Consider the following 13,739-nt stretch of genomic DNA (forward strand, 5'->3'; position numbering starts at 1 on the left):
GATATTAAAGAATCCTTGCATTCCTGGGATAAAGCCCACTTAGTCACGGTGTATGATTTTTTTAAATATGTTGCTGGATTCTGTTTGCTAGAATTTTGTTAAGGATTTTTGCATCTATGTTCATCAGTGATACTGGCCTGAAGTTTTCTTCTTTTGTGGCATCTTAGTCTGGTTTTGGAATTAGGGTGATGGTGGCCTCATAGAATGAGTTTGGAAGTTTACCTTCTTCTGCAATTTTCTGGAACAGTTTGAGTAAGATAGGTCTTAGCTCTTCTCTAAATTTTTCGTAGAATTCAGCTGTGAAGCCATCTGGTCCTGGGCTTTTGTTTGCTGGAAGATTTCTGATTACAGTGTCGATTTCCTTGCTTGTGATGGGTCTGTTAAGATCTTCTATTTCTTCCTGGTTCAGTTATGGAAAGTTATACTTTTCTAAGAATTTGTCCATTTCTTCCAAATTGCCCATTTTATTGGCATAGAGCTGCTGGTAGTAGTCTCTTATGATCCTTTGTATTTCAGTGTTGTCTGTTGTGATCTCTCTATTTTCATTTCCAATTTTGTTAATTTGGTTCTTCTCCCTTTGTTTCTTAATGAGTCTTGCTAATGGTTTGTCAATTTTGTTTATTTTTTCAAAAAACCAGCTTTTAGCTTTGTTGATTGTTGATTTATATTTTTTTTATTTGGAAATGTTTATACCAGTACAGTGAAACTAAATTTTAAACACTGGATGTCATTAGCTTGGATATCCTTAGTTTATTATAAAAGAGAAACATGGAAATTATTTACATGATGAAAGATTTCAGAACTTCAGTGGAATGGGCGGCTTCACGTGATGCCGTTTCAATAGTGACTTATTTCAATCAACGTATTTCCCAAGAATGTCACCATCTCTAAATAAGAAATAATCCTTGTCGTCTGGAACTACTTTGGTGCCTCCATATTCTGGGAGAAGAACTTTATCTCCAACTTTCACACTAACTGGCTGAATCTCTCCACCCTTTCCTTTAGAGCCTGATCCAACAGCTACCATCGTTGCTTGCAATACATTTCCTTGTGATTTTTCTGGAAGCATAATACCTCCTTTGGTTACAGTTTCGGCTGCACTTCTTTCAACTAATACTCGGTCAAAGAGGGGAAGAAACTTTCTAAATGCCTGTCCTGCCACGACTCCGGCTGCCGCAGTTCGCACTCTGCACTCACGCCGCAGGCAAAAGGAGAGACCTCAGCTTTGTTGATTTTTGCTATGGTCTCTTTTGTTTCTTTTGCATTTATTTCTGCCCTGATTTTTAAGATTTCTTTCCTTCTACTAACCCTGGGGTTCTTCATTTCTTCCTTCTCTAGTTGCTTTAGGTGTAGAGTTAGGTTATTTATTTGACTATATTCTTGTTTCTTGAGGTAAGCCTGTAATGCTATGAACCTTCCCCTTAGCACTGCTTTTACAGTGTCCCATAGGTTTTGGGTTGTTGTGTTTTCATTTTCATTCATTTCTATGCATATTTTGATTTCTTTTTTGATTTTTTCTATGATTTGTTGGTTATTCAGAAGCGTATTATTTAGCCTCCATATGTTTGAATTTTTAACAATTTTTTTTCCCTGTAATTGAGATCTAATCTTACTGCACTGTGGTCAGAAAAGATGACTGGAATGGTTTCAATTTTTTTTTTAATTTTCCAAGACTAGATTTATGGCCCAGGATGTGATCTATTCGGAGAAGGTTCCGTGTGCACTTGGGAAAAAGGTGAAGTTGATTGTTTTGGGGTGAAATGTCCTATAGATATCACTTAGGTCTAGCTGGTCCATTGTGTCATTTAAAGTTTGTGTTTCCTTGTTAATTTTCTGTTTAGTTGATCTATCCATAGTTGTGAGTGGGGTATTAAAGTCTCCCACTATTATTGTGTTACTGTTAATTTCCTCTTTCATACTCGTTAGCATTTGCCTTACATATTGTGGTGCTCCTATGTTGGGTGCATATATATATTTTTAATTGTTATATCTTCTCCTTGGATTGATCCTTTGATCATTATGTAGTGTCCTACTTTGTCTTTTTTCACAGCCTTTATTTTAAAGTCTATTTTATCTGATATGAGTATTGCAACTCCTGCTTTCTTTTGGTCTCCATTTGCGTGAAATATTTTTTTTCCAGCCGTACACTTTTAGTCTGTTTGTGTCTCTTGTTTTGAGGTGGGTCTCTTGTAGACAGCATATATAGGGGTCTTGTTTTTGTATCCATTCAGCCAGTCTTTGTCTTTTGGTTGGGGCATTCAACCCATTTACATTTAAGGTAATTATTGATAGGTATGGTCCCGTTGCCATTTACTTTGTTGCTTTGGGTTCGCGTTTATACAACCTTTCTGTGTTTCCTGTCTAGAGAAGATCCTTTAGCATTTGTTGAAGAGCTGGTTTGGTGGTGCTGAATTCTCTCAGCTTTTGCTTGTCTGTAAAGCTTTTGAATTCTCCTTCTTATCTGAATGAGATCCTTGCTGGGTACAGTAATCTAGGTTGTAGGTTATTCTCTTTCATTACTTTAAGTATGTCCTGCCATTCCCTTCTGGCTTGGAGGGTTTCTATTGATAGATCAGCTGTTATCCTTATGGGAAACCCTTTGTGTGTTATTTTTTCTTTCTCCCTTGCTGCTTTTAATATTTGTTCTTTGTGTTTGATCTTTGTTAATTTGATTAAAATATGTCTTGGGGTGTTTCGCCTTGGGTTTATCCTGTTTGGGACTCTCTGGGTTTCTTGGACTTTTTATTCCTTCCCCATTTTAGGGAAGTTTTCAGCTATTATCTCCTCGAGTATTTTCTCATGGCTTTTCTTTTTGTCTTCTTCTGGGACTCCTATGATTCGAATGTTGGGGCATTTCACATTGTCCCAGAGGTCCCTGAGGTTGTCCTCATTTCTTTTCATTCTTTTTTCCTCTCTGCTTCATTTATTTCCACCATTTTATCTTCTACCTCACTTATCCTATATTCTGTCTCCATTATTCTACTCTTGGTTCCCTCCAGAGTGTTTCTAATCTCATTTATTGCATTATTCATTTTTAATTGACTCTTTTTTATTTCTTCTAGGTCTTTATTAAACATTTCTTGCATCTTTTCAAACTTTGTTTCCAGGCTATTTATCTGTAACTCCATTTTGTTTTCAAGATTTTGGATCATTTTTATTATCATTATTCTACATACTTTTTCAGGTAGATTCCCTATCTCCTCCTCTTTTGTTTGACTTGGTGGGCATTTTTCATGTTCCTTTACCTGTTGGGTATTTCTCTGCCTTTTCATCTTGTTTAGATTGCTGTGTCTGGAGTGGGCTTTCTGTATTCTGGAGGTCTGTGGTTCCTTTTTATTGTGGAGGTTTTACCCAGTGGGTGGGGTTGGACGATTGGCTTGTCAAGGTTTCCTGGTTAGGGAAGCTTGTGTCCGTGTTCTGGTATGTGGAACTAGATTTCTTTTCTCTGGAGTGCAATGGAGTGCCCAGTAACGAGTTTTGAGATGGGTCTATGTGTTAGGTGTGACTTTGGGCAACCTATATGTTGATGTTCAAGGCTATGTTCCTGCGTTGCTGGAGAATTTGCGTGGTATGTCTTGCTCTGAAACTTACTGGCTCTTGGGTGGTGGTTGGTTTCAGTGTAGGTATGGAGGCTACTGGATGGTCTCTCATTACTTAATGTTCCCTGTAGTCAGGAGTTTTCTGGTGTTCTCAGGTTTTGGGCTTAAGTCTCCTGCCTCTGGATTTCAGTTTATTCTTCCAGTAGTCTCAAGACTTCTCCAACTATACAGCACTGATAATAAAACTTCTAGGTTAATGGTGAAAAGATTCTCCCCCATGAGGGGCACCCAGAGAGGTTCACAGAGTTACATGAAGAAGAGGAGAGGGAGGAGGGCGATAGAGATGAGCAGGAGGAGAAAAAGGGGGACGCAAGAGGAGAGAGACAGATCTACACAGTTGTCTGTTCCCAGAGTGTTCTCCATAGCCCAGACACCCACAAAGATTCACAGAATTGGATTGGGAAGAGAAGGGGAAAGGAGGAAATAGAGTTGTTCTGAGGTAGAAAACGGAGAGTCAAAAGTGGGAGAGAGTAATCAACACACTCCTGAATAAAAATGGGAACTGAATATTGGATTCTTAAATGTCCAAAATTGATATCAAATACTGAAAAACAAAGATGAAAAATCTAGAGTAGAGGTTAGACTCTTAAAAATACAATGTTAAAAACAAAAACACAAAAAATTTTAGAAATATATATGAAGGTCAGTTTAAAAATAGGGTTTCTCTTTTTTTTTGCAAGGTTATAGTGAAATGAAAATGAAAATTAAGGAGTAGTAGAGGAGTAATAGAGGACTTTAAAAGGAAATAAGAGAAAAAGAAAAAAGAAAAGAAAAAGAAAAAAAACAAGAAAAAAAATTTTTTTTCCTAATTAAAAAAATTCATAAAAATCTATGAAAATGAAAGTTAAGGAATAATGGGGGAGTAATAGGGAATTTTAAAAGAAAATAAAAAAGAAAAAATAAAAAAGAAAAAACATTTTTTTTAATTAAAAAAAAGTGAAAATATATCTAGGAATTTCTCTGGAGCTGTTGTGGTCAGTGTGGGTTTGGTTCAGTTTCAGATAGCTCCTTATTCCAGCTTACATTTCTTGATATCTATAGGTCCCTTCCTGTGTAGTCAGTGTTATCTACAGGGATTTTAATCTGTTGCACTGGTCCCTTCTGAAGCGGTTCCCTTTGTTTATCTGGCTTCCTTTTGCTGGTCTCTTCAGTGCCTAATTTCCACCCTGACATAGGCGGGCAGAGGTGGTCTCTTGTTCAGGTTCGCTAGTTCCGTTGCGCTGCGGGGAGGGAGGGGGCGCTGCTTTCCCTGTCTACGCTGCTCAGGCTCCCGGCTGCTCTATATGGAGGGTGCCCTGCGTTGCGTGCGGTTCCAGTTTTCAGGTATTCCACAAAAGCGCGGACTCAGTTGCGCCTGTGTTTTGTGCCTTCCCCGGCCCGAGCAGCTCAGGCAGCCAGGAGCTTGACGGGCGCACTCTCCCCGGGTGTGGTGCGCCTTCTCCCCTTCGCGCCCCCAGCCTCAGTTTCTGCCTGCGCCAGTTGGGTGCGTGTTCCTTGTGTTTAGCCGCGACCCTCCCAGCGGATGTCGACCATCCAGAATCTCAGGAAGTCTTTGGTTAGAAACTGGAGGCTTGTTTGCAGTGTGGTAGGGGATGCCGTCTTGGGGCCGAGTTTTCCCCTTTCCCCTCCCCCCTGCCTCCTGGTGGGGATAGGCCGGTCCGAAGCCGGCTAGCTCTTTTCTGGACTTGCTCAAACCCTTTGTTCTGCAAACGGCCGGCAGTGTGTTCAGGCTGGTTAATTTTCTCTCTGTCTTTTGCTGTCCCACAGTTTAAGTTGCTATCTCACAAAAGCTCCCTCCGATTGTCCTCAGGGCACTCAGGCCCGGTCCTTACCCTAAGCAATGCTGCCCGCTTCTCTTCGTTCTGCCCCTACTTGCTGGTGGCAGATGCAGGCGTCTGGGGTACTTTTCTGCTGGGAGTTGCTTTTAGGCACGTAATCTGTGGGTTTTATTTATTTTTCCTCCCAGTTAGGTTGCCCTCCAAGATTCGAAAACTTCCCCCAGACCTGCCAGTGCGAGGGTTTCCTGGTGTTTGGAAACTTCCTCTATTAAGACTCCCTTCCTGGGATGGGTCTCCATCCCTAGCTCCTTTGGCTCTCTATTTATCTTTTGTATTTTGTCCTACCTCCTTTCAAAGACAATGGGCTGCTTTTCTGGGTGCCTGATGTCCTCAGCTAGCGATCAGAAGTTGTTTTGTGAAGTTTGCTCAACATTCAATTGTTCTTTCGATGAATTTGTAGGGGAGAAAGTGATCTCCCCGTCCTATTCCTCCGCCATCTTGGCTCCTCCCTCGAAATTTTGATTAATGACTAAGGTTAAAAAAAATAAGACTTGCATATTAAATATATCAATGACAAGAATTGAGTATGATGGCAAATATAGTGGCTTCTAGAATTAGGTAAAGAAATCATCTTAATAAATTGTGACCATGGGCTGAATCTAACCAGATGCAATTTAGCAGGGGTAAGTGTATTCCCACAGTGTTAAGCACTATACATTGAATATGGTGAGAGCCTCATATCCCTATCTCCTCCAGTGAATTGCATTAATACAAGATAGCAGTACAAGATTGATTAATACCACATGAGAAAGCCATTTAGGAGGTATAATTAATAATGAGTAGTTACTTGCACCTAGCCCAGTGCCTGGCAGTAACTACTTGAGGAAAGGAAAAGGAAAGAAAAGAAGGGAGGAAAGGAAGGAGAAAGGGAAGAAAGCTTGGTACAAATACAAAGAAAGATAATGTAATTTTAGGTTGAATTAGCAGGAGTTGATTATCTCAAGAAAATCCCACTACAATGATATTGCTAGGGGAGGAATAGTTGGAAGGTGGAGGATAACTTGCTACCCAAATCTTGCCCCATCTTCACTCTATGTGCCAGGACATAGCACTAGATCCTGTGCTAGTGAGGAAAGAAGCTGATGGTTGAAATTTACTCTGTGGTGCACCAAAGGCACCCCAAATGACACATTTTAAGGGAGGAACTAACAAATTAGAATTTGCTCTGAGGTCAGAGCTCAGAAACCGAAGGACCACCCTAAACTCTGCCTTCACGACCCACACCTCCTATCCAGTCTACCTTTTTCCTTTCATTACAACGGAAACTTGAGTGATTGCAATAGCTTCCTCTATGCTCTTCCTGTCTCTATTGTAGCCCCCATTCACGCTCACCCTCTCACTGGAGTCAGAGGACTCTTTAAAAAGGCAATTCTGATCTTCAGTAACTTTTATGTTTAAAACTCTACCGAAAGCCTGCACTGTTAGTGATTCCGACACAGCCTTCTTTCTCCTCCTCTCCTGTATGGCTGTCACCCCAACTGCATCCCTCCCATTATAAGATGCTGTCCTTCTCTGCCTCTCCCACTGTCAAAGTACTCTTCTCTGGAAGAATGTTTCTTGAGCTTCCTTCACTGAATTATTTATCTATGCTTCCTAGAGCTTGACAAACCATCGCATTAAAAGCCCTGGGTGGGGGTGAGCCCCTCCCCCCCGCCCCCCGTCCCAGCCTGCACAGCTAACAGGAGAAAGAGCCAAGGGGAGGAAGAGACATGGTGAGTGGAGTGGGAGTCCCCCCCCCCCCCGGACAAAGGGCCTGTAGACAGAGTCCATGAGGCCCAGGGACTCAGGAGGGTGATGGACACAGGTAGGCTCCAGACTCCAGGGTGACCAGCACGCTAGTCTGGGCCATTATCCTTTTTGAAAGCTTTGGACAAACACAGAAGGCCTGAGCCCACCATGCCTCTCAGCCTAAGAATGTCCGAGTGCTGAGCAGTCAAAGAAATAGTCATGACACTGAGGAGAGCTCCTCTGTCTCTGCCATCAGGACTCAGTAAAGTAGGACAAGTTATCCATCTTGATTGCACCTAGAGGGACAGAGCCATGTGGGGAAGAGAGTGGAGTGGGGACAGGAGACCTAATTTCTGTTTCCAGCTCTGCCATTAGCCAGCTATGTGACACTGGGCACACCACTTGGCTTCTCTGTGTCTGAGTTTTCACTTGTACAAGGGAGGCAGCACACACAGTGCAGCAATTCAGGGCATAGGCTCTGGAGCCAGGCTGCCAGGGTTCACATCTCAGCTCTCTGTGGGACAGTGACAAACCCATTTAGCCTGACAAACCCTCAGTCTTCTTATCTGTAAATTGGGGACAACAATAGTGCCCGCCTCAAAAGATTGCTGCAAACTATATAGCAATCAGCACACAGCCTTGAGAGACACTCAGAGATGGTTGCTACATGCATCTCATCAGAGATCCTCGTTCTCCAGAGTCTGATCTGTTCAAGTCACTGGGACCTGGCTCTTCATTCCAGAGGGAACATATCATTCTGGTGGTGAGGAGACATGGTTTGCAGGTGGCCTGGGCCAGCCCTTCAGAATAAGGTGAAGGCACATCATGTGTGATGTTCTGCAAACCTTCATGTGGCTCTCCTCATTCTGAGGCATCCTGGGGAACCAGTGGAGACCAGTGCTCCCAGGCTTCCAGGACATTTGCCCATGACTCTGCATAGGATAGAGTAAGGGCTGTGAAGGAGGAAAAATAACTTCCTCTCTATCCTTCTAGGTTCTTGACTGAGGCCCCTCAGTTCACTTTAGTTCAGTTGCTCAGTCATGTCTGACTCTTTGTGATCCCATGGGCTGCAGCACGCCATGCTTCCCTGTCCATCACCATCTCCCAGAGCTTGCTCAGACTCATGTCTGTTGAGTCAGTGATGCCATCTAACCATCTCATCCTCTGTTATGCCTTTCTCCTCCCGCCTTCAATCTTTCCCAGCGTCAGGGTATTTTCCAATGAGTCAGTTCTTCACATCAGGTTCCCTGAGGCCTCTGGCCCTGTAATAAAAGACAGATAAACAGGAGAAAAACATACAGACTCTTAGTAACCTATGTACCTCCTGCATTCATGGGAGAGACCCAGGAAAATTGAGTGACTCCCCAAAATGGTCTAAGCCTCCAACTTATATACCATCGCCAGCTAAAAACAAAAGAAGATGATGAGGGAGTGAGGGAGAGCCAGTGATGGGAGGTTTTCAGGAAAAGCTCAGGGAACAAGAGTAAGATTGTCATGCATATTTAACAATTGCTGTCTTCTCCACTGATAAGAGTTTCTTGAGATTAAGTCATCCTTCTCTTCCTGGTCCAGCAAGGGAGACTCCCTTACAAATGGAGATTTCCGTTATAAATGTAAATGTTTCTTACAACATAGTAACTTCTGCTAGGTTTCCAGAGCTTTCCTAGCTCTGCTGTTCCTTAAAAATAACCAGCCTAAGATAATCCTTATGCCAAAGAGATAAATTTTGAGGTAGTGAATTCTACCCATGCTCTGTGCCTACCCCCGGGGAGCCACAGCCGGGGAGGCCAGGGCCAGGGCAAGAGGTCAGCAAATCCAGGCCTCTCCTCCCCTGGCCTCTGGGTACTCAGCCAACCAACCAGAAATGTGCGGCTTACCTTGGCCTCTTACCCCAGACTTGGCTGCCTTGGCTTTGGTTTGCTTTCCATGATTTGCTTTCTGATTCTGCCAAGATTTGGGAACCTACAGAGAAAGGGCCTGTGCTTTAAGCCATTAATGGTGTCATGAGCAATCTGGCCAATAGAGCAGCCAGGACTGGCCCCACAGAGGTTTGCCACTCAGCACTGTTGTCCAAGCTGGGGCTGCCACCAGTGCCTCCCCATTCATCTACCCATCCTTCCATCCACCCAACCATCCATCCATGTACCCATTCATCCTTCCATCCACCCACCCCTCATCCACCCAGCCAACCATTCACCCATCTATCCATCTAAGTACCCATCCATCCTTCCATCCACCCACCCATCCTTTCACTCACCCATCCATCCATCCATCCTCCCATCCAGCCACCCATCATCTAACCATCCATCCATCTTTCCATCCACCGATCCATGCATCCAACCACCCACCCATTCACCCATATATCCATCTAGGTACCCATCCATCCTTCCATCCACCTGCCCACCTGCCCACCTATCCACCTATCCATACACCCATCTATCCACCCATCCACTCATCTATCCATCCATCCATCCATGCATTCATCTATCCATCCATCCATGCATCCATCTCCAAATATTTAGCTGCAGCTTATCTTGTGTCTGGCCCTGTACCAGGTGCTGTGGGAACTCAGCAATGAGAACAACACAGGCCTGGACCTCAGGGAACTTACAGTCTAGTCGGGGGAGGGGAGGGGCTTTATGAGGAGCTGCACATATGGATGTGAGATTACAGACTGTGAGAAATAGAAAGAAATAGAGGTTTTCTGAATGCCTGTAAGAGTAGGAAGCCAGGAAAGAAGTACAAAGAGGTGATGCTTAGGCCTGACCCCAAGGGAGAGAAGGCACCAGGCAGGCAATGATTGAGAGGAGAGGATGCAGGAGGGCCGAGTTGTGTCCCTGCCCTGGGCCAGGGTGTTTCCAAGCCCTTTGCCTTGGTGGGTCAGGCTCTGGGTTCTGGATGCCTACTGGCTTTCATTTGACAAACAAACTCTTCAACTGCCACCATCGAGGTTTCTCAACCCCAAGCCCTCAGATGGTGGGCATCAGAGTCCAAGAGAAAACTTGATATAGGTAGGTGCCTGGGCTGCACAGCCCACAGAGACCTGAATTTAGCAGATCATGGTGGGTTCAAGTATTTGCATTTTCAATAAAGTCTCTAGGTGGTTCTGTTATAGGTGGTCTGCTGCTCTGTGGGCCATTCTTGGCCATTCTATGTCTATAGACATAATTGGCATGTCTATAACACAAATTTAAGTTTCACATCTGTTTGTTTAAAAATCTTTCATTTATTGCCTATTATTTTAAAAATACATCCACATTCCTTAGTAAGGATTAAATGGCTTTTTGCGTTTTTGCTTCTGCCTCAACTTCTGCTCCTGCTGCTTCCCATTTACCATCCTCATCCTCATACCTTTGATAGTGCCTGGTACAGGGGAGACACAAGACAAAAATTTACTCATTACCATGAAAATGAGGAATTTAAAACATATCATATCTTGCTTAGGGACCTGAGGATATTTCAAGTCAGAAAAATAGAGCTGTTTTCAAATACTGGAAGTCTATTCCATGTAAAACACTTGTTTCCTTTTTTTTTTTTAATTTAGAGAAGAGACATTTTTATTTTGGACTACTGTAATTCAGATTTGGAATATGCAAGTCTAATTCTCTTCCTGTACACTGCATATATGTTGTATATATACACAACCTGTAAAACACTTGTTTTGAATAGCCCTAGGACCAATCAGTGGAAGTCATAAGAAGTCAGAATTTGACTCCATGTAAGGAAGCTTGCACCATCTTTGCAAAGATTAATCACCTGCATTGTAAAAAGGTTACATTTCTTGCCCCCTGTAGTATTCCAGCATTGATTCTATAGCCACTTGGCAGGTATTTGGTGAAACTGGGAAGAAATAACCTACCACTCTTGAAACAGGATTCTATGGGGAAATAAAGCTAAACGGGAGAAGGAAAGAAAATAAACTCCCCGTTTCAGGTAAGTAGAGCATTATGGTTTACATTACCATACACACCATACCAATATACATTATATATGAAGTACCTGTTTTTCATACTACAGAATAGACCAAACAAAATTAATATCCCTTATTTTTTCTTTGTTGTTTCCGTAAATAACTTAGCCTCTTACAATGTCTATGGGTCTCCACTACAAATATTAGTTCTCATAATATTGAAGTGTGGAAATGCCAGGTAACAAAAATCTCTGCCAAAATGTAAGATATTCAGCTTTTGTTACTGTAACAAAAGAAGTATTCTAGAAAAAAACAGTAAAGACATGCGTCATGCAGAGACAATAATTCTTCAGCTCAATTTATTATGTTCCAATTTTTTTTATTGTGACAAACTAAAGAATAACACTACAAATCAGAAAGCTAGATCAGAAAGCTCACTTGGCTCAGATACAGCTAATAACAAAAGCTAACACTGGTACATAATTAACAGCAATTTTCATGACTGATTGCCAATAACGGAGGAGAACATGGGACTGAAGGACAGGATTTTCTTTTTATTTTTTAATTTATTTTTATTTTATTTATTTATTTATTTATTTTTAGGATTTTCTTTTTAAACTCTCCATCAGGTATCTCTTTCCTTGCTCTGTTTATTAGGAACTTAGATTTTAGTCATTTGGGTAATTTTTAGTCAGACTTTAAAAGACTTGGGGTGCTAACAAAACCTGACAGCTCTGATATCAACAATTTTCATTTTCATTTTTATTTTATTTTATTTATTTTATTTTTTATTTTTTTCATTTATTTTTATTAGTTGGAGGCTAATTACTTTACAATACTGCAGTGGTTTTTGCCATACATGGACATGAATCAGCCATGGATTTACATGTGTTCCCCATCCTGATACCCCCTCCCCTCCCATCTCCCTCCCCATCCCATCCCTCTGGGTCTTCCCAGTGCACCAGCCTTGAGCACTTGTCTCATGCATCCAACCTGGGCTGGTGATCTGTTTCACACTTGATAATATACATGTTTCAATGCTCTTCTCTCAGATCATCCCACCCTCGCCTTCTCCCACAGAGTCCAAAAGTCTGTTCTATACATCTGTGTCTCTTTTTCTGTCTTGCATATAGGGTTATCATTACTATCTTTTAAAATTCCATATATATGCATTAGTATACTGTATTGGTGTTTATATTTCTGGCTTACTTCACTCTGTACAATCGGCTCCAGTTTCATCCATCTCATTAGAACTGATTCAAATGAATTCTTTTTAATGGCTGAGTAATATTCCATGGTGTATATTTACCATAGCTTTCTTATGCATTTGTCTGCTGATGGGCATCTAGGTTGCTTCCATGTCCTGGCTATTATAAACAGTGCTGCGATGAACATTGGGGTGCACCTGTCTCTTTCAGACCTGGTTTCCTTGGTGTGTATGCCCAAGAGTGGGATTGCTGGGTCATATGGCAGTTCTATTTCGTTTTTAAAGAAATCTCCACACTGTTCTCCATAGTGGCTGTACTAGTTTGCATTCCCACCAACAGTGTAAGAGGGTTCCCTTTTCTCCACATCCTCTCCAGCATTTGTTGCTTGTAGACTTTTGGATAGCAGCCATCATGACTGGCATGTAAAGGTACCTCATCGTGGTTTTGATTTGCATTTCTCTGATAATGAGTGATGTTGAGCATCTTTTCATGTGTTTGTTAGCCATCTGTATGTCTTCTTTGGAGAAATGTCTGTTTAGTTCTTTGGGCCATTTTTTGATTGGGTCATTTATAGCTTTTGTTTGTTCAGTAAGGCAGACGCTGTGGGGAGGCACACCTTTCCAGTAGTTCCTAGGGTTGCTTCCTTGGGAGGAATAGTAGGGGCACGACTGACTCAATATTTCTCCCAGAAAAGAGCTGCTTGCTATTTTTTTACTTCTTCCACTATCTGAAGACTGAATCTTGCTCTGTTTAGAAACTTACCTTCCTTAACTTGAAACTTACCTACCTTTCCTTTCTTTGCCCCTCTGGCTTCATTTCCTCCCTGTCTCTATCTCTTCTGCATCTTTCAAACTACATCAGATGAATAAGTTCTGGGGAGCTATTGTGTGTCCTGGTCATGCTCAGTCGCTTCAGTCATGTCCGACTCTTTGTGACCTCATGGTCTGTAGCCTGCCAGACTCCTCTGTCCATGGGATTTTCCAGGCAAAAATACTGGAGTGGGTTGCCATTTCCTACTCCAGGGGATCTTTCCCACCCAGGGATCAAATCCTCTGTTCCTGCATCTCTTGCATCACAAGCGGATTCTTTACTGCTGAGCCACCAGGGAAGCCCTATTGTAAATGTGGCAACTTGACTTAATACTGAATCATATACTTGAAAGTTGCTAAGAGGGTAGAGCTTCATGTTCTCACCATAACAAAAACAACAAAATGGTAATTATATGAGGTGAAGAATGTATTCACTAACTTTGCTGTAGCAAATCTTTCAAAATATCTAAGTGAATCAAGTCATAATGTATACCTTAAATGTATACAATGTTATATGTCAATTATTAATACAGCTCAATAAAGCTGGAAAAAATGAAAAAAAAATCCTGGCCCCAGACAGTGAAGGGTGTTGTTCTGTTACTGGCCAGTTGTGTGGCCTTCAGGAATTTGCTTAACTTCTCTGTTCC

At 42.0% G+C, this 13,739-nt stretch overlaps 1 protein-coding gene across 1 annotated transcript; it reads right to left on the reverse strand.

Annotated features, from left to right (window-relative positions):
• Positions 1-853: 853 nt before the first annotated feature.
• LOC133052190 (10 kDa heat shock protein, mitochondrial-like) lies at positions 854-12,720 on the reverse strand. The gene is made up of 2 exons (XM_061136950.1): positions 12,716-12,720; positions 854-1,187 (listed from the first exon to the last, which is right to left on the reverse strand). The coding sequence occupies exons 1-2, from the start codon at positions 12,718-12,720 to the stop codon at positions 854-856; spliced, it is 339 nt and encodes a 112-aa protein (XP_060992933.1).
• Positions 12,721-13,739: the final 1,019 nt, after the last annotated feature.

Source organism: Dama dama, chromosome X (genome assembly GCF_033118175.1).
Source record: "Dama dama isolate Ldn47 chromosome X, ASM3311817v1, whole genome shotgun sequence".
Lineage (NCBI taxonomy): Eukaryota > Metazoa > Chordata > Mammalia > Artiodactyla > Cervidae > Dama > Dama dama.